Below are 19,687 nucleotides of genomic sequence, written 5' to 3' on the forward strand. Positions count from 1 at the left end.
GTTTCTCAAAACCTCATGCACTCATTTCTCTACCCAGATAATATACACAGCTCAATGTCAAATCCTGCTCAATAAACTGTCTTGGGGAGCACCTTGGGAAGTTTCATAATGCTAAAGTTGAATTCAAGTCGTATTCTTGAAGTTTATCTTATTTTTCCACTTGAAGATTGAACTACCTCTTTATATTGCCAACTGTGGCACAAAATGGAAGGAGTTGTCACTTCTGACTCATAGGGTTTTGGATTCATGCTCTGAAATGTTCCACCTGCCACACGCTCATCTCCTTAAAATGTACCTCAAAACCTAGTCACCCATTGTTCAAATATACATAAAAATGTGTGATACACACAAAATGTTGGAGTAACTCAGCGGGCCAGGCAGCATCTCTGAATAGAAGGAATGGGTGATGTTTCGGGTCAAGACCCTTCTTCAGATTCAGAGTCAGGGGAGAAGGAAGCACAGAGACATGGAAGAGTAAGGTGTGAAACAGAGAGATCAAAGGGGACAAAGCTTAAGGAAAATGCAGAATAGGTTATTGTTGACAACGAAGCATACAAAATAAAATTTCATCAGAGGGACAGTCAGACTGATCGGAGAACTAAGATGGGGGATGGAGGGAAAGGGAAAGTAAGGGTCTCCTGAAGTTGAAGTTATAAAAATGTGTACCTGTCATAGATTGTTTGAAGTTGCCTTAATCTTAGCGAAACAGGAACACAACAACTAGATAAATGACCATGGTTGAAACAAAGAATTGCAGATGCTGGTTTATACCGAAGATTGACACAAAGTGCTGGAGTAACTCCGAGGGTCAGGCACATCTCTGGAGAAAAAGGATGGGTGACACTTCGTCAGATTTCCTTCTTCGGACTGAATCCAATTTTTCCAGAACAATTGAATCAGATCTTTAACTTTACTTTGGCCCAACTACCATGGGAGTTGGAAACACATTTGCATTCAATATGAACCCAAAGAAAATTAACATCTAATTTCTGGCACTATGCTGTTCACAATTAATATATTTTCTTATTTCTGGTTCTTTTTAGCAGTTCATTCATGGTCCAACTCCAAGGGGAAGCTTAAATGTCTGATCTGAATTCTTTGGCGTTTTAATTTGTAAAATGCATTTCCCTCCTCAAGATGACAAAAATCCCCAAGTCTGTGTATTGTTTTCTGATTTTAAGAAACCGACTAAGCAATATACACGCTTTCACGTACAGGACATCATCAAAGCAGAAAGGCAATAGTTCCATTTCTATACTCATTTTTTTTTACATAAGAATATATCAGGAAATTTGTCTCACTGCTCAAATTTTGTCTGAAGAAATCAGACTTCGGTCATTCACTGTTCCAAAAATACCCTGGATATGATGATGGAGATGAGATAGAAACATAGAAACATAGAAAATAGGTGCAGGAGGAGGCCATTTGGCCCTTCGAGCCAGCACCGCCATTCATTGTGATGAATGAATGAATGAATAAGTTTATTGGCCAAGTATGTACACATACAAGGAATGTGCCTTGGTGCTCCGCTCGCAAATAACAGAACGAACATGCAGTAACAATTAAGAATAAAGCATAAAACATTAAAACTTTAAGAATATAACATTACGGTTTAAACGTGCGAGTGAAATAAACCAGAGCAAAAAGAGACTACAGACTTTTGTTTTTTGAGTAGAGCTACTACTTGCGGAAAAAAAGCTGTTTTTATGTCTGGCTGTGGCTGCTTTGACAGTCCGGAGTCGCCTTCCAGAGGGAAGTGCTTCAAAGATTTTGTGGCCAGGGTGAGAGGGGTCAGAGATGATCTTGCCCGCTCGCTTCCTGGCCCTTGCAGTGTACAGTTCGTCAATGGGGGGAAGGTTGTAGCCAACAACCTTCTCAGCTGATGGAACGATCCGTTGCAGCCTCCAGATGTCGTGCTTGGTGGCTGAGCCAAACCAGACCATGATGGAGAAGGTGAGGACGGACTCAATGATGGCAGTATAGAATTGGACCATCATTGCATGTGGCAGATTGTGTTTCCTCAGCTGCCGCAGGAAGTACATCCTCTGTTAGGCCTTTTTGACTGTGGAGTCAAAAATGGCTGATCATCCACAATCAGTAACCTGTGCCTGCCTTTTCCCCATATCCCTTGATTCCACTAGCCCCTAGAGCTCTATCTAACTCTCTTTTAAATTCATCCAGTGAATTGGCCTCCACTGCCTTCTGTGGCAGAGAATTCCACAAATTCACAACTCTCTGGGTGAAAAAGTTTCTTCTCACCTCAGTTTTAAATGGCCTCCCCTTTATTCTAAGACTGTGACCCCTGGTTCTGGACTCGCGCAACATTGGGAACATTTTTCCTGCATCCAGCTTGTCCAGACCTTTTATAATTTTATATGTTTCTATATGATCCCCTCTCATCCTTCTAAACTCCAGTGAATATATGCCCAGTCTTTCCTCATATGAGAGTCCCGCCATCCCGGGGATTAACCGCGTGAACCTACGCTGCACTGCCTCAACAGCAAGGACATCCGTCCTCAAATTAGGAGACCAAAACTGCACACAATACTCCAGATGCGGTCTCATCAAGGCCCTATACAACTGCAGAAGGACATCTTTACTCCTATACTCAAATCCTCTTGTTCTGAAGGCCAACATGCCATTAGCTTTCTTCACTGCCTGCTGTAGCTGCACGCTTACTTTCAGTGACCGGTGTACAAGGACACCAAGGTCTTGTTGCTCTTCCCCTTTACCTAATCTGACACCATTGAGATAATAATCTGCCTCCTTGTTTTTGCCACCAAAGTGGATCGCCTCACATTTACGTACATTATACTTCATCTGCCATGCATCTGCCCATTCACTCAACCTGTCCAAGTCACCCAGCAACCTCCTGACATCCTCTTCGCAGTTCACACTGCCCCCCAGCTTTGTGTCATCTGCAAACTTGCTAGTGTTAGTTCTAATTCCATTATATAAATCATTAATATACATTGTAAATAGTTGCAGCTCCAGCACCGAGCCTTGCGGCAGTCCACTCGCCACTGACTCAGTTTCCATACAGTGAGCCCCAGAAATATATCTGCACGGAATATTCTTTAGACGGCAAGTTATTGTGGTTATGTTTTAGTCCAGGTCCTGGTGGTCAGGCAGAGGAGGACGGACTGCACAACCGAGAACCAAGAGGGACCCAGCGGGGGGGGGGGGGCAAGAACTAAGAGGGACCCGGCTTTGGGAGGGGGTGGGGGAGGCACCAAGATCGAAGAGGGACCAGCATGACTCTGATGAGCACTTTGTGTAACTTTGTTAGCACCAGAAATATGGCGACTCTTTTGTATACTTTGCGTGTTGTGTGCAAAAGAATTCCTCTGTACCTAGGTACATGCGACAATAAAGTATCATCATCATGGCATTAGATTATAATGTGGTAAGGTAATCTGTAGGACATATTACAGGTGGTAATCTGTATTATTAATATGCTTAACTGTGTGATTGCACAATTTTCTGTTCATTCATGTTATACATGATGTTGGTGAGGCTGCATTTAGAGCACTGTGTTCAGTTCTGGACACCATGTTATGGGAAAGATGCTGTGAAGCTGGAAATGGTACAGAGAAGATTTATCGAGGATGTTGCCAGGACTCGAGGGTCTGGGCTGTAGGGAGAGGTTGAGCAGGCTAGGATAATATTCCTTGGAGCGCAGGAGGATGAGGGGTGATCTTATAGAGGTGTATAAAATCATGAGATGAATAGATGGGGTAGAAGCACAGTCTTTTGCCCAGAGTAGGGGATGGAGAACCAGGGGACAGGTTTACACAAAGGGGGAAAGATTCAATAGGAATCTAAGGGGTAACATTTTCACACAAAGGGTAGTGGGTGTATGGAATGAGCTGCTGGAGGAGGTAGTTGAGGCAAGGACTGTTGCAACGTTTAAGAAACAATTGGACAAGTACATGGATAGGACAGGTTTAGAGGGATATGGGTCAAATTGGTGGGACAAGTTGGGCCGAAGGGCCTTTCCACGCTGTATGACTCTATAAGCAATATTATCCCTTTCTAAAGGCCTTGAGCTTGTACCCCATGACATCTCATCTCTCGGTCTCCCGAGTCCAGATAGACCGAGTCTGTCATCTTGAGTCAGGTTGCAACTGTGCAATGGCAAGATCAGTTTCATTCTGACAACAGGAAAATCAAATGGTTTACTCTTCATGACATCCTCAAATTAAAATCTAAAGGTATATTAATCTGTTTAGTGGGGCATGGGAGCGATAGGAGAGCAAGGTGGGGGAGGGGATGCAATGGAAGGGAAAGAACAGACAGGAACATGAATTAGAAAGAGATCAGATGAAAGAGGTAATGAGAAATATGTTTAAAAAGGGGAAAATGGAGAGATATAAATTCATGACAGTTTTACAATGAGACTGTGCACATCTGGTCAAGAGCTGACCATGATTCCTTTCAAGAGGTATAGCATGTCAAAGCAGCATGGGCAGCTGGAACTCATTTAGGAGGTGGAAATCTATTCCCATTAGCTTTCCCATAACAGCTGAACAGCTAAAGAGTCGTCATGTCTTGGAATAAAGGAGCCACAATCCACCACGTTGTATTTACATTCCTTCCAACTAGCATAAGCAGAAAAGGTTTATAGCAATTCAATTCAGTCCGCTTTAATCGTTAATACCACGTTGTAACTCGAGACATTTGCAAAGAGAGATCTGACAACTGTTCATGTGGAAATCTCTGGAAGCCTTTGTCCCCCGAGGGCAGCACCAATATTTGAGGTTTAGCTCTCAATCCTCATCTGATCTCGTGTGAGATTCACAGGCAGCGTGCAACATGGCGACCATATAGGACAAGGTGGAATACAGATGGTGACGATGTTAGCAGGTGATTATTTTTTGCCTTTGTTAATGCAATCAATAGAAGATCTGTGCACAAAAATGAAGTTTCTGCCACAGATTGATAACCATCTTTAATCAGACTTCAATGTTATACCTTGCACGAAAAATGTAGTTTCATTTATCCATGCACTGTGGACGACGAGATTGTATTAATGTATAGTCTTTTCTTTGACTGGATAGCACACTAACAAAGCTAACACTAACAAAGTCTGAAGAAGGGTCTCGACCCGAAACGTCACCCATTCCTTCTCTCCTGAGATGCTGCCTGACCTGCTGAGTTACTCCAGCATTTTGTGAATAAAGAGCTTTTCACAGTACCTCTGTACACAAAACAATAATAACTAAACTGCTGTGCCATCTCTTCCTACCATTGAAGTGATTCTAAGATGAACACATTGCTGCATAGCAATAGCCTGGAGTAACGCCCAGGTAATTAATCTTAAAATAATATTGTTCAGGGATAAATATTGAGCAGTATACTAAGAACATACTTGCCCTTAATTGCTCTTAATGAGATTGTCAAACAGTCATACAGCAAGGAAACAGGCCAATGGAGACACAAGGGACTGCAGATGTAGCAATCTTGAGTAAAACACTAAGTGCTGGAGTAACTCAGCATCTTTGGAGAAAAGTGCATAGGCAATGTTTCAGGTCGGGGCCCTTCTTCAGAAAGATTGCAGTAGGGAGGAGAAAGCTGGAAAAGAGGTGGGGGGTGGGATATTGCCCGGCAAGTGTATTTCTCGCTGTACTTTCTGCATTCCTACAATGACAACATTCTGAAAGAATTTTGTTGGTTGAGAGGGTTTGCATAGTGGCACACCAGTAAAGCTGCTGTCTTACAGCGCAAGGGATCAGCATTCAATCCTAACTATGGGCATTGACTGTACAGAATTTGAACATTCTCCCTGTGACCACTTGGGTTTCTTCCCACACTCCAAAGACGGACAGGTTTGAGGGTTAATCGGCTTCGGTAAAATTGTCCCTAGTGTGTAGGACAGTGTTAGTGCACAGGGTGATCACTGGTCGGCATGTATTTGGTGGGCCGAAGGGCCCGTTTCCGTGTTGTATCTCTAAAGTCTAAAAGAAACCAGCGGACATGGTGAGAGGTTGCCACAGTTGCATCCTCGTACCTTACTTCTCCATTGCCATTTGGGCAATTCTCTAAACTGCACCCCTCTATTTAAATTAGGTTTAGGCTTATTTTAGGCACGTGTACTGAAGTACAGTGAAAAGCTTTGTTTTGAATGCTATCCAATCAAATAATCTTAAACATAAATACCATCAAGCCAAACTCAAGTCCAATAGGTAGAGCAAAGGGGAAATTACAGAAAGCAGAATATAGTTGTCAGCATTGTATCACATCAGTTCCATGGACAAAGTCCAATGTCCACAATGGGGTAGAGGTGAACCTGACAATGCCCAAGCTTATGAAAGGATCATTCAGAAGCTTGATAGAGGGGGAGAAGCTGTTCAAGTCTGGTGGTGAACACTTCCAAGTATCGGTATCTTTTTCCAAACAGGAGCAGAGAGGAGGAGGAATGACCAGAGTGGGACAAGTCTTTGCCTTTTCAAGGCAGCGTGAAGTGTAGATGGACTCAATGGTGGGTAGTCTGGTCTATGTGATGACTGGGCTCCATCTGCAAGCCTCTGCAATTCTAGTGTGCAAATAACAATAGAAATGCTCTGTAGATCAAAGTAAGGGGTCTAAATAAATTGTTCATATCAAAGTTCGATTTACAGACAAACTAATTTATGGCCCAGCAATGAAAAAGAAGCAAACACGATAACTCTTCTGACAGTCAGGGGCGAGACAAATACAGGCACAGTAAAGCAAATATTGGATTGGCTTGAGAAAGCAGTTCAGGAGCAATGCCTGCTTGATATCTGGAATCTTGGCCATATAACAGAGATTAAAATCCCTAGAGAGGTAGAAGAGAAAGCAGAATTGGTAGCACTATAGGCTTCAAACTTCAATGCAAGCATTTAATTCTTACATAATGATGATGCATTATCTTTTCAAACAGTTCAAGCCAGACACGTCACAACCTTTCCACTATGTATTTAGAGTCTGTGTGTATTCTAAAGCAGCTATTAGCTCTGGTACAGTGAGACAGCCCTTCCATTTGGGCGGCATGGTAGCGCAGCGGTCGAGTTGCTGCCTTACAGAACTTGCAGTGCCGGAGACCCGGGTTTGATCCTGACTACAGGTGTTGTCTATACGGAGTTTGTACTTTCTCCCCATGACTTGAATGGGTATTCTCAGAGATCTTCGGTTTCCTCCCACACTCCAAAGATGTAGAAGTTTGTAGGTTAATTGGCTTGGTATAAATGTCAATTGTCCCTCGTGTGTGTAGGATGGTGTTGATGTTCGGGGATCGCTGATCGGTGCGGACCTGGTAGGCCGCAGGGCCTGTTTTCATGCTGTATCTCTAAACTAAACTAAATTTCTTGCACCAGCCCTATTTATACATCCTTGAAGATGTTTCTCACTGTACTTTCTGCATTCCACCATGTACAACATCCTGAAAGCATTTTGTCGACTGTGAAGCCAGTGGGACATGGTGAGGTCGTGTTCTCCAACTTGAAACCTCACATCTGCCCTTCTTCATGGCCATTTAGATAATATTGCATAGATCCATGGAGTCAGAGCACAGAAACAGTCCCTTAGGCCCCACTTGCCCATGCCGACCAAGATGCCCCATCTACACTAGTCCCATTTGCCTGCATATCATTACATCATAAGATATAGGAGCAGAATTAGTCCATTCGGACCAACAAGTCTACTCCACCATTCAATCATGGCTGATCTATCTCTCCCTCCTAACCCCATTCTCCTGCCTTCTCCCCCTAACCTCTGACACCTGTACTAATTAAGAATCTATCTCCACCATAAATATATCCACTGACTGCCTCCACAGCTTTTTGTGGCAAAGAATTTCACAGAATCGCCACCCTCTGACTAAAGAGTCTGTGTGTATTCATATGGCCCATATTTCTCTGAATACGTTTTGAGCACCCTTTCCACCCGTGATGCCACTTTCAAGGAACTTTATACCTGCATCCCTAGATCCTTTTGGTCTACAACATTTCCAGGGTCCTGCCATTCACTGTGAAGATCCTGTCATGGTATGACTTCCCATAATGCAAAACCACCCACTTATCCGCATTAAACTCCATTAACCATTCCTCTGCCCATTTGCCCAACTGATCAAGATTCTAAATAATTTTTTATAACCATCTTCGCTATCTACAGTAACATCCACTTAAATGCCATCTGCAAACCTACCAATAATGCCTTCTACATTCTCTTCCAAATCATGGATATAAACCACAAACAGCAATTGGCCCAGCACTGATCCCTGAGGCACACCACTAATCACAGGACTCCAGTCTGAAAAACAACCTTCCACTATCACACTCTGCTTCTTTCCTTGAAGGCAATTTTCTATCCATTCGGCTAGATCTTCCTGGGTCCCTTGTGATGTAACCTTCCAGAGCAGCTTAGAATGTGGAACGTATCAAATGTCTTGCTGGTCCATATAGACAATGTCTACGGCGATCCCTCAACCACCTTTTTGATTACCTTCAAAATAAAGCCCAAATTCATAAGACATCATCTCCCACACACAAACCATGCTGACCATACCTGATCAGCTTTTCTATCCAAGGGCATATACCTCAACCTACAGAACTGCCTCCTTGATCTAACTAGCATTTCTATCGTTAATAGAATCTGTCTAAAGTGAGGACATGGTATGGAATAATATTCAGGATGCAAATAACAATATAAATGTTAGCTAGATCAAGAATTCTAAATAAATTCTTCATGTATATGTTGGATTTGCAGCAGTTTGATGAAGGTCACTGAACCCTCATCAATTAGATCACGTAGATGTATCTAAAATGTGTGCGTGGTTTACTAAGCTTAGTTTATTGTCACATGTATCGAGGTCCAGTGAAAAACCTTTTAGTTGCGTGCTATCCAGTCAGTGGAAAGACTGTACATATTTACAATAAAGCCATCTACAGGATAACGGGAATAACATTTAGTGCTAAAGTCCAATAAAATCTGATTAAAGATAGTCTGAGGGTCTCCAATGAGGAAGCTGGTAGGTCTGGAGCACTCTCTAGTTGTTACTTGGATGGTTTAGTTGCCTGCTAACAGCTGGGAAGAAACGGTCTCTGAATCTGGAGGTGTGTGTTTTCATACGTCTGTACCTCTTGCCTGATGGGAGAGGGGAGAAGGGGAAGTTTTTGGGGTGCAACTCATCCTTGATTATGCTGCTGGCCTTGCCAAGGCTGCGCGAGGTGCAAATGAAGTCAAGGGAATGGAGGTTGGTTTGCGTGATGGTCTGGGCTGCATTCACAATTCCCTGCAATTTCTTGCGGGCTTGGATGGAGCTGTTCCCAAACCATGCTGTGATGCATCCCAATGAAATGTTTTCTAAAGTGCATCTGTGGAAGTTTTCTCCGAGATAGTTGTGCTACAAATATCTCAGAGATCGTGATAGTGCTGGTTAACTATCGAAGAGACTTTGCCCAGTGCAGGACTGGTTAAGGACATGCTGACAATGTAACACATTGAAACCAGGAGCAATTCTTCTCACACAAAGAGAAGGTGTTCTAAATACTGAGAAAGTGCGTGGAAACTGAAAAAACCCTCAATAACAGTGCAGAGTTACATATTGTGCATATTGTGCGCTTTAGTGCGTTCTCTCTCTCTCTCCCCTTCCCTCCTCTCCCACCCCATGGGGAGAGAGGGCCGCGCCATTCTTCATCTGAGCCTTAAGCAACATCAGGAGAGCAGATAATTGAGTCATTCTTCCACCACCATCTGCAAGATCAGATTCCACATGAACTGCTGGGCTTCCCGACACTCAAAAGCACTTCCTCAGCTGCGAGGAGCTTTAGAAATTCAAGTCAAGTGAAATACAAGCATTTCCTTTATTTGTCACGTACTTTCCTTTGTTTAAAATAATGTCCGGACATCTGAAATAAACTTTAAAAAACATTCACGGCACATGAAACAGAAGGAAAAATGGCCAAGGTCCTGCAAAACAGCCAGTTCTCTTCTACAGATGCTTCACTCTCTCTCCTTGTCCAGCCAAAGTTCAGGAGGCTTCACAAAAAAATTACTGTGGTTTACAAGAAACAGACAAGTGACAAGTTCCCCCCCCCACCACCACCAAGCATATTGGATGCAGAAAATGTGAAACAGAAGGAAATCAATGGAAGCAAGCAGTGCATCCAAAAGCATACAATTGTACAGGTGTCAGGAAGCAGATGGAGTCCGGAATGCCTGCAATGTAAACTGAGGCTTATGAAAAAACTTTGGATCGGTTCTCCCAGCTGATTGCTGAATCAGTATTTGGACATGGCTCATGTTTTTAAACAATCTAACACTTGCCATTATTTCATGGTCAGACCACCAGGACCAGGTCTGATTTATATTTGGTCTGATCAGGTTGGAATTCATAATCCCTGTGCCACTTATTAAAATTGCTAGACCACCATTTCTCCCAATTCCAATCCATTCCACTCTTCCTAAAAGTTCAGTTCAGTTTAGTTAATTGTTGCCTGGACTGGGCACCATCTTGAGGTTTTTGGAAGATTTATGAATTACGACATTGTCTTCAGATTAACATCTCCATTTACCCCGTTAAGAAGATTCTAGATTCTGACGCGAACCGGTATTTAAAATCATGACATAAAAGCAAAATGCTGAACTTCTGAGAGAGAACAGGTCATAATGGAAATACTCAGCAGGTCAAGCAGGAACTATGGAGAGAGAAACCAAATTAGTGTCTCGGGTCAATCAAAGAGTGAAACTTTTGTTTCTTTCTTTTCAGATTCTACTGAACATAGAATATTTCCAGTCTTTTCCATTGTATTTTAGGCATATCTCAGACCGGTGGAAACAGTGCATGATCTTGCTATTGAGGAAGGATACTGCTGTGTACACCCTGCACAGCAAAACCTCCCCTGGTCCTGACACATTCAACCTTAGGGAGGTTTTGCTCATTGTTTGTCTGTCACACAACACAATTTCTGTTGATTTATTTTGCCCAGTTGCTCCCTTTACTAACTGAACGGAAAGCTGGCAGTTTGCCCTCTGGCCAACTTTCTCTTTGCAGAGGTGGGCCACTTCTTTGCCAACTAAATGTCCAGACTTGGATGTATGGAAATATCAAGCATGCAGGGCAGTACAGCTGGTAGAGCTATTGCCTTACAGCACCTGAGACCTGGATTTGATCCTGACCTCGGGTGCTGCCTGTGTAGAGTTTGCACATTCTCCCCGTGACTGCATGGATTTCTTCCAGGTGTATCGGTTTCCTCCCACATCCCAAAGATGTGTGGTTTTATAGGTTAATTGGCCTCTGTAAATTTCCCTAGTGTGTAGTGGGATAATTAGTGTGAATGGGTGATCAATGGTCAGTGTGGACTTGGTGGCCAGAAAGGCCTGTTTTTATGCTGTATCTTTAAACTCTAAAGGTACTGCTCTATACTTCTACTGATGTGTCATGTCCTCTCAACATTCGTCTGTACAAACTCCTAACAACAGAAGTGGAGCAAAGCTGGTGCTAAAGGAAAAACTTGTACTTACCTAATTCATTTCACAACCTCAACACATCCATATGCCTTTCCCAGTCAATTAAGACATGTTATTGTAAAGCAGCTAGCATGACAGCCAGTTTGCACACAGCAAGCTTCCACAACTAATAATGTGTCAAGAAAGAGATTTTGTGCAGTATTATAGACATTCATCCCTACAACTAGGGCGGCATGGCGGAGCAGCGGTAGAGTTGCTGCCTTACAGTGCTGGGGACCTGGGATCGATGCTGACTGTGGGTGCTTGTCCGTATGGAGTTTGTACGTTCTCCCCGTGACTTGCGTGGGTTTTCTCCAGGGATCTCCGGTTTCCTCACACACTCTAAAGACTTACAGGTTTGTAGGTTAAGTGCCTTGGTATAATTGTAAATTGTCCCTAGTGCGTGTGTCGGATAGTGTTAGGGTGCAGAGATTGCTGGTTGGCGTGGATTCAGTGGGCCGAAGGACCTGTTTCTGCACTGTATCTCTAAACTAATCTGAGAGAAAGTATGAGTCTTCCTTCAGCAACATGGAAGCATCGAGCTACCTCAGGTATGACCCCGTGAGATTTTCTGTACCAACCTGTGGGGAAAGAACAGATCTTCCTTTGTCTATGTTAGTGGTATGGTAGGCGTTCATCTTTATCTGTAGGCAGTGGGCAGGTGTCACAGACCTGCCCGGGAAGGTAGACGCTCCTGCCCCCACGAGTCTCGGGCAGATGAGGCTCGTCAGCCTGGGAAGGCTGTCCATCTAGGAGAGGGAAAACTCTGATCCAAAACCTCCACTGCCTTGTGGCCCTATCCAGTCATGGAAAAGGTTCCAGGAGTAAACCTCAAGAAAATCCGGAGTCGGAGTCCCGAAGGCAGTTCGTCGTTGTCTACAACCTCGTTCTGGCAGCTCCTGCGACGGCGCTGGTGCCAAACTGTAACGGCTCTGCTGTTCCTTTGGATCGATCAGTGACGTGGAGAGGGGGGGACGTGCTGCATGGGCAACAGCCTGTCCTTCATATGACATCGCCCAGGCTTGCATCCGACCACACATCACTGCAAACCTACTCCTAGGATGCATCACCCATGGTCAGCCATGACCGAGGGGGCCTAAGAAGTCATCTTTATCTGTACACTTTATCCATGTATAGTCTTTTCTTTGACTGGATAACACACAACAAAACCTTTTCACTGTACCTCAGTACACGCGCCAAAAACTAAACAGTACCTTTGAATAATTGTTCTTTTATCTGCAGGCTAGGTCAAAACCAAAACAGAGCCCGTGATGCAAGTCAAAATGTGCCAGGATTTAATTTCATCTACTTTATTCACAGACGGTGGTGGGTATATGGAATGAGTTGCCAGAGGAGGGAATGGAGTCAGGTTCAATAACAACTTTTAAAAGACACTTGGGCAGATACTTGGATAGGAAAAATTTAGAGGGATATGGGCCAGTTGTAGGCAAATGGGACTAGCTTAGATGGGGCATTTTGGTTGGCATGGGCAAATTGGGTCAAAGGGCCTGTTTCCATGCTGTTTCCACGACTCGATGAAGTAGATGATAATCCTACCATTACAAGTTTGACGGAGTGGTTAACTAGGTAGCGACTATAATACAACAGCACAGAGATCTGTGGAGCTGAGTCATCAAGTATGTTCAAGGCAGAGGTAGATTTTGAGCTCAAGAGGAATCATGAAAATTAGGCATGGAAAATGGAATTAAGGCCATGGATCACATCAGCCGTGATGGGATTTACTTTTGAAATAGATTCCTACTACTGCTCCTAATTCTAACGTTCTCTCACTGGGAAGTAGAAAAATTACCATTAGCCAATGAGTTGAATTTCATCCAAGACGAAGATGGGAAATCAATTTGCACGTTTTGAAAAGTCTTTACAAATTGGTAAAAAAAAGGAATTAAATAATTTACCTGAAATTATGCATGAATTGCCGGAATGTATCAGCTCTCTTTGCCAGCGGTACAATGATATTTATCAGCATGTTGGCCGTGTCCACCTTTTCCATCTTAACGTTCATGAGTGGGCCAAAGGGACGAAACAAAGCCAGGCGTTTGAACTCATGGGCTCGGTCTCCTTTGAATGTCAGCTCATACAATGTTCCTTTGTCCTTTTCCGTTCGGTAGATGCCTGCAGAAACAACAGCAGGTCAAATCAATGTCAGATCAAGATTCTTGAGTAGTACCTGGTGTCAGGGGTTATGGGGAGAAGGTAGGAGACTGGGGTTAGGAGGGAGAGATAGATCAGCCATGATTGAATGGCAGAGTATTGTTGATGGGCCGAATGGCCTAATTCTACTCCTATTCCTTATGACCTTATGACGCAGCACCCCCTACGGAGGCAAAATCAGCTACGATGCTCACAATGGTTGCGATGAACAGCGATCTCTTTAAGAGGGGTTACAGCCACAGATGGGATGCTTACAAGAGCTCACAAGGTTAGGAAAATATTTGAAGGAAACGTTGAAAATTATTAAGGTTGAGAAAAAGAGTAAATGAGGGAAAACATTTCAAAGACTGAAGGATTGATGAACAAGAAAGAGACTCAGAGAAATTGGCAAAAAAAAGAACAAGGCGATGGTTGATTGTTTGAAAGGTACAGCATGGAATCAGACCCTTTGGACCCACTGAGACCGCACTGATCACGAATCACCAGATCACACTAATACCATGTTATCCTACTTTCTCATTTACTCCCTACATTCTTGGGGCAATTTAAAGAGGCCAATTAACATACACATCTTTGGGATGCTGGAGGAAGCCGGTGCTTCCAGAGGAAACACACGGAGTCACAGGGAGAACATGGAAATACCACATAGACAGCACCCGATATCAGGATCAAACCTGGGTCTCCAGCATTGTGAGGCAGCAGCTCTATCAGCATATTGTTATCTAGAGTCAAAGAGTACAGAAGCAAGCCTTTTAGCCCACTATATCCATGTCAACCATCAAGTACCCATCTGGGCTTACGTCAATTACAAGTACTTTGTCCATAGACTTCTTTGAGATTCAAGTACTGGCCCAGATACTTATATCGTAGCTAGAATTTGGAATATACTGCCGCTTGGGAGAGCAAATGTAGATTCACAAGGATACAAAACTTGGCGAAATTAAATGCAGGGATATGAAGAAAGAGCAAGGAGTTAGGACTATGACTAAAAGAAGTGCTCCCCCACAGAACAAGGAGCTGAATCTCGTCTTTCAGTACAATTCCATTTCACCAGCTGAGGAAGTCCAAAACAATGAGGCCAAATCTCAGAATTATTATTCTGCCAGCCAGGACTGATGTCAGGATGCAAATTTTCGCAAGGGGGCTGTGTAAATGTGGAATTTGCTCTCAAGTTCAGTTTAGTTTAGAGTTACAGCATGGAAACAGGCCCTTCAGCCCGCACTGACCATCAATCACTCATTCAAGCCAGTTTATGTTATCCCACTTTCACATCCACCCCCAATGCACTCGGGGAAATTTACAGCAGCCAATTAATCTACAAATCCACACGTCATTTGGATGTGAGAGGAAACAGAGCACTCGGAGAAAACCCATGCAGTCACAGGCAGTACGTGCAGATAGCACTCCCGAGGTCAGGATCGAACCCGGGTATCTGGCACTGAGAGACTGCATCATTGTGCCACTTCCCAAAAAGGTTGTTGAATGTAGGGTAGAGTAAGGAGGTTCATTGATTGAAAACATAATTTGACCTGGGTATTAAGGAAGCAAATTAAGTTCATGTGCCAAGTGATTAAGATCCATCGTTTTTGGTTGGCAAGTGTGTCAACGGTTATGGGGAGAAGGCAGGAGAATGGGGTTGAGAGGGAAGAATAGATCAGCCATGATTGAATGGTGGAGTAGACACGATGGGCTGAATGGCCTAATGCTGCTCCTGTGACTTACGAATTTATGAAAGGATATTTCACCTGTGACTGGAACCAACAGTGGAATGAGCTGAAATGGTCACCTCTTCTTGTGATCCACATCACAAACAGAGAATCTTATTACAAACTCCTTTAAAGTAAAAATCAATAACTTGGAATTCTTTTTTTTTTTAAAACAACTATTCAATTTGAAACCATTCTGCATGACAACTGCACACACAAGTTCACAAGTTATAGGAGTAGAATTAGGCCATTCAGCCCATCGAGTCTACTCCGCCATTCAATCATGGCCGATCTCTACCTCCTAATCCCATTTTCCTGCCTTCTCCTCATAAGTTTTTAGACCTGTTCTAATCAAGAATTTGTCTTTCTCTGCCTCAAGAATATCCATTCTTGGCCTCCACAGCCTTCTGTGGCAATGAGTTTCACAGATTAACTAGAAACATAGAAAATAGGTGCAGGAGTAGGCCATTCAAGCCAGCACCACCATTCAAGATGATCATGGCTGATCATTCAAAATCAGTACCCTGTTCCTGCTTTCTCCCCATATCTCTTGATTCTGTTAGCCCTAAGAGCTATATCTAACTCTCTAACTACCATCTGACTAAAGAAGTTCCTCCACATCTCCTTTCTAAAAGAGAGCTCTTTAATTCTGAGGTTCCTAGATTCTCCCACCAGTGGGAGAGTCTAGATTCTAGATTCTCCTTTCCACAACTACTCTATCTATGCCTTTCATTATTCTGTAAGTTTCAATGAGGTCCCCCCTCAACCTTCTAAACACCAGCGAGTAGAGGCCCAACTTAAGGGATTGGACACGCTAGAGGCAGGAAACATGTTCCCGATGTTGGGGGAGTCCAGAACCAGGGGCCACAGTTTAAGAATCAGAGGTAGGCCATTTAGAACGGAGGAAGAACTTTTTCACCCAGAGAGTTGTGAATCTGTGGAATTCTCTGCCACAGAAGGCAGTGGGGCCAATTCCCTGGATCCTTTCAAGAGATAGTTTGATAGAGCTCTTAAAGATAACGGAGTCAAGGGATATGGGGAGAAGGCAGGAACGGGGTACTGATTGCGGATGATCAGCCATGATCACAGTGAATGGTGGTGCTGGCGAAGGGCCTAGTCCTGCCCCTATTGTCTAACTTCAGTAGCCTGGGCTCTGAGCCTCCATGTCAAACCTACTGCACAAATGATGAATGTTTGACAGTGGATGGAAAGACTGATTAGGGTGGCTGTTCCCTGTTGGTCTCAAATAATAGGAGTGTCAGGTCCTCATCCAGTACTAATTAGAATTCAATCACATTAGAAGACAAATTAATTTCAAGAACAACAAGCAAAAATAAAAATCACCCATAGAATAAATTGCTCATATCAGGTTTGTTATTAATTAGTAAAAATGGAAAATTTGTAACAGTTTGGAAACCAAATGCAATTTTTCAAACACTAGCAAGAAGATTGCAGCCTAATAAATTATACCCTTTATTCCAATTCTGGAAAGTACCTGGAAATCACATAGTGGACTGTAGGGGCAGTGAAAAGCATCAGGAACAGCGCAGAGATGCATTCCAGTGCAAATACGCTGCTCCTATGGTGGCGGTGGGAATGAAAACTACAGAGCGGGCAGTTATAGTGTAACATTACACATAGTGTACGTTCCATAAAGCGTGGGATTTGAGAACCCAAGAAAGAGACACAGGTGTGGCTCAGTTGCCATCACTCTCATCTCAGAGTCAATGCTTCTAGGTTACTCCAAAGGTCAAGTACAAACATCCAGACCAAGCCTCCAGAGCCACACCTGAGTGTCCTGCATTGCGGAAGGTGCCATCCTTCAGAGATGAGTTTAGTTTATTGTCATGTGTGCCAAGGTACAGTGAAAAGCTTTTGTTGCATGTTAAATCAGTCAATGGAAAGACTATGCATGATTACGATCAAGACATCAACAGTGTAACAGTAAAATTAGAGATGTAAATTCAAGGTCTATTTTCCATCCTGTTGGATGGAAAGGAGGAGCAAAATCAAAAATAATCTGTTAATTATCTTGTTTCGATTTAATAATATTATGCACGTAAATGGTTTCCAAGGTTTCAGTATTACAAAAGTCATCACACTTCAAAGTGCTAATTTGACCTCAAATTCACTCTTTAACCTAGACTGTTGTGATCCTTCAGAAAATGCAACCTTGCACTACATCAAGATGCTCAGCAGAAGAACACAAAGTGCTGGAGTTAATCAGCAAGTCTGACAGCATCCCTGGAGAACATGGATCGGTGACGTTTCGAGTCGGGACCCTTCTTCAGAGTCCAGTCTGAAGAAGGGTCCTGACCCAAAATGCTACCTATTCATGTTCTCCAAGGAATGCTGTCTGACCCACTGAGGTACTCCAGCACTTTGTGCCCTTATTTGTAAACCAGCATCTGCTTTTTTTTTTTACAAGATCTTCAGCAGATCAGGCAGCACCTGTGGAGGGACGTGGACATTCTTCAGACAGAAGGGTCCTGACCCAAAGTGTTGTCTGTCCATTACTCTCCATTGATACCGCCTGTCCTGCTGAGTTCCCCTAACAGATTGTTTTTTTTGCTCAAGATTCCAACAATTGTATTCTCTTGGGTAACCAAGATCCTCGTCTGGATTTCAAGGTGTGTATTTCAGTCGCATAGGCAGTAATAGACCAGAATTGCCTACAGAAATGTTTTAGACATACTCTCTTCTATTGGAAGCATGCCAAGACACTAGTTTTCATTTTTATATGAGGCGTACACTTATGAAGCCAACCTGTATCCCACGACATTGTTAGGAGCCTTGTCATTTTGATTGATTGAGCAGAGATTTCATTGAGTGCTAAAAACACCCAAACAGGGGAGAGAAATTACCTAAAAAAAAGGAGAGCAAATGGAAGGAATGTTCTCCATGTTTGTTCGTCACAGATTCCGGCATCTGCAGTCACCAATGAGTCAGAGAAAATGATCAAAGGAGTAATTCCAAGAAAGACCACCAGGAGCAGCAAACGCAATGACCAATTTTTTTTTTAATTGACATTTTGGCCATTGGGCTTGACGGCTGCATTTTTGCTGCTAATTTAGTGCCCTGCTTAAAAACTCCTTCTCAGATTGGCCCACCCCATCTCTTCAATCCCTTGCCCTGAGAATCTGACTCCACAGATAACTCAAGGGATTTCCTGTCTCCATCAAATGCCCACCATACCCATACTCCAATTTACAAACGATCATCAGATGTGGGAACAAAGGTGCAGTTCCTCCAATTTGTGTGTAGCCTCACTCCAACAGTGTTTCCAAATACACAGGACAAGATGTTAGAAATCCAAAGTGCCAATTTGCTCCCAGTGGTAATGGGAGGCTTAAGCACTCACCTATGCTCCTCCGATGTTGAGAAAGGCTAGGCAGACACGTCATTGGGGTTATCAAGTGGGCACCTACTTTCATCGACGTTTCGCTGATTGGACCCACGACGTCTCCAGTAGGCTCAGCAGTGCATTCTGGCGTCCCAGAACCACCCCCCTCTGCATCTGCCTAGCCGGCTTATTTGGGAGGCCAGATGGGGAGGAGGCCCAGGACAGAAAGGTCAGGAATGGGAAGGGTAGTTAAAATGTTTGAAGTCAATCTCGTGGCACAGTGGTGCAGCGGTAGAGTTGTTGCCTTACCAGAGACCCATGTTCGATCCTGACTACGGGAGATGTCTATACAGAGTTTGTACGTTCTCCCTGTGAACATGTGGGTTTTTCCCAGATGCTCCAGTTTCCTCCCACATTCCAAAGATGTGCAGGTTTGTAGGCTAATTGGCTACTGCAAATTGTCCCTAGTGCGTAGGATAGAACTAGTGTACAAGTGATCATTGGTTTGTGTGGACTCGGTGGGCCAAAGGGCCTAATTCCATTCTGTATCTCTAAACGAAACAATGCGTGTCTATTTAGGGGCAGCACGGTGGCGTAGCGGTAGAGTTGCTGCCTTACAGCATTTACAGCGCCAGAAGCCAGGGTTCAATCCTGGCTTCGGGTGCTGTCTGAACGGAGTTTGTATTTTCTCCCCATGACTGCGTGGGTTTTCTCAGAGATCTTCGGTTTCCTCCCATGCTCCAATGACATACAGGGTTGTAGGTTAATTGGTTTGGTATAAATGTTTCCGTGCTGCATCTCTAAACTAAACTAAATTTTAACTCCCCTTCCCATAGCAATTTAAGGAAAAACAGGTACATGGATAGGATAGGTTTAGAGGGTTATGGGCCAAATGCAGGCAGGTGGGACTAGTGTAGATGGGGCATGTTGGTCGGTGTGGGCGACTCGGGCCGAAGGGCTTGTTTCCACACTGTATCACTCTTATGGCTACCTCCCT

At 43.6% G+C, this 19,687-nt stretch overlaps 1 protein-coding gene across 4 annotated transcripts in view; it reads right to left on the reverse strand.

Moving 5' to 3' along the window:
- csgalnact1a (chondroitin sulfate N-acetylgalactosaminyltransferase 1a) overlaps positions 1 to 19,687 on the reverse strand; it is a 172,102-nt gene that overhangs the window by 49,546 nt on the left and 102,869 nt on the right. For all 4 annotated transcript variants that reach the window (XM_078403910.1, XM_078403900.1, XM_078403891.1 and 1 more), the window contains exon 3: positions 13,386 to 13,602. In XM_078403910.1, coding sequence (XP_078260036.1) covers positions 13,386 to 13,602 — 217 coding nt within the window. The remainder of the gene's footprint in view (positions 1 to 13,385; positions 13,603 to 19,687) is intronic.

This window comes from Rhinoraja longicauda, chromosome 1 (genome assembly GCF_053455715.1).
Source record: "Rhinoraja longicauda isolate Sanriku21f chromosome 1, sRhiLon1.1, whole genome shotgun sequence".
NCBI classification, from domain to species: Eukaryota; Metazoa; Chordata; class Chondrichthyes; order Rajiformes; family Arhynchobatidae; genus Rhinoraja; species Rhinoraja longicauda.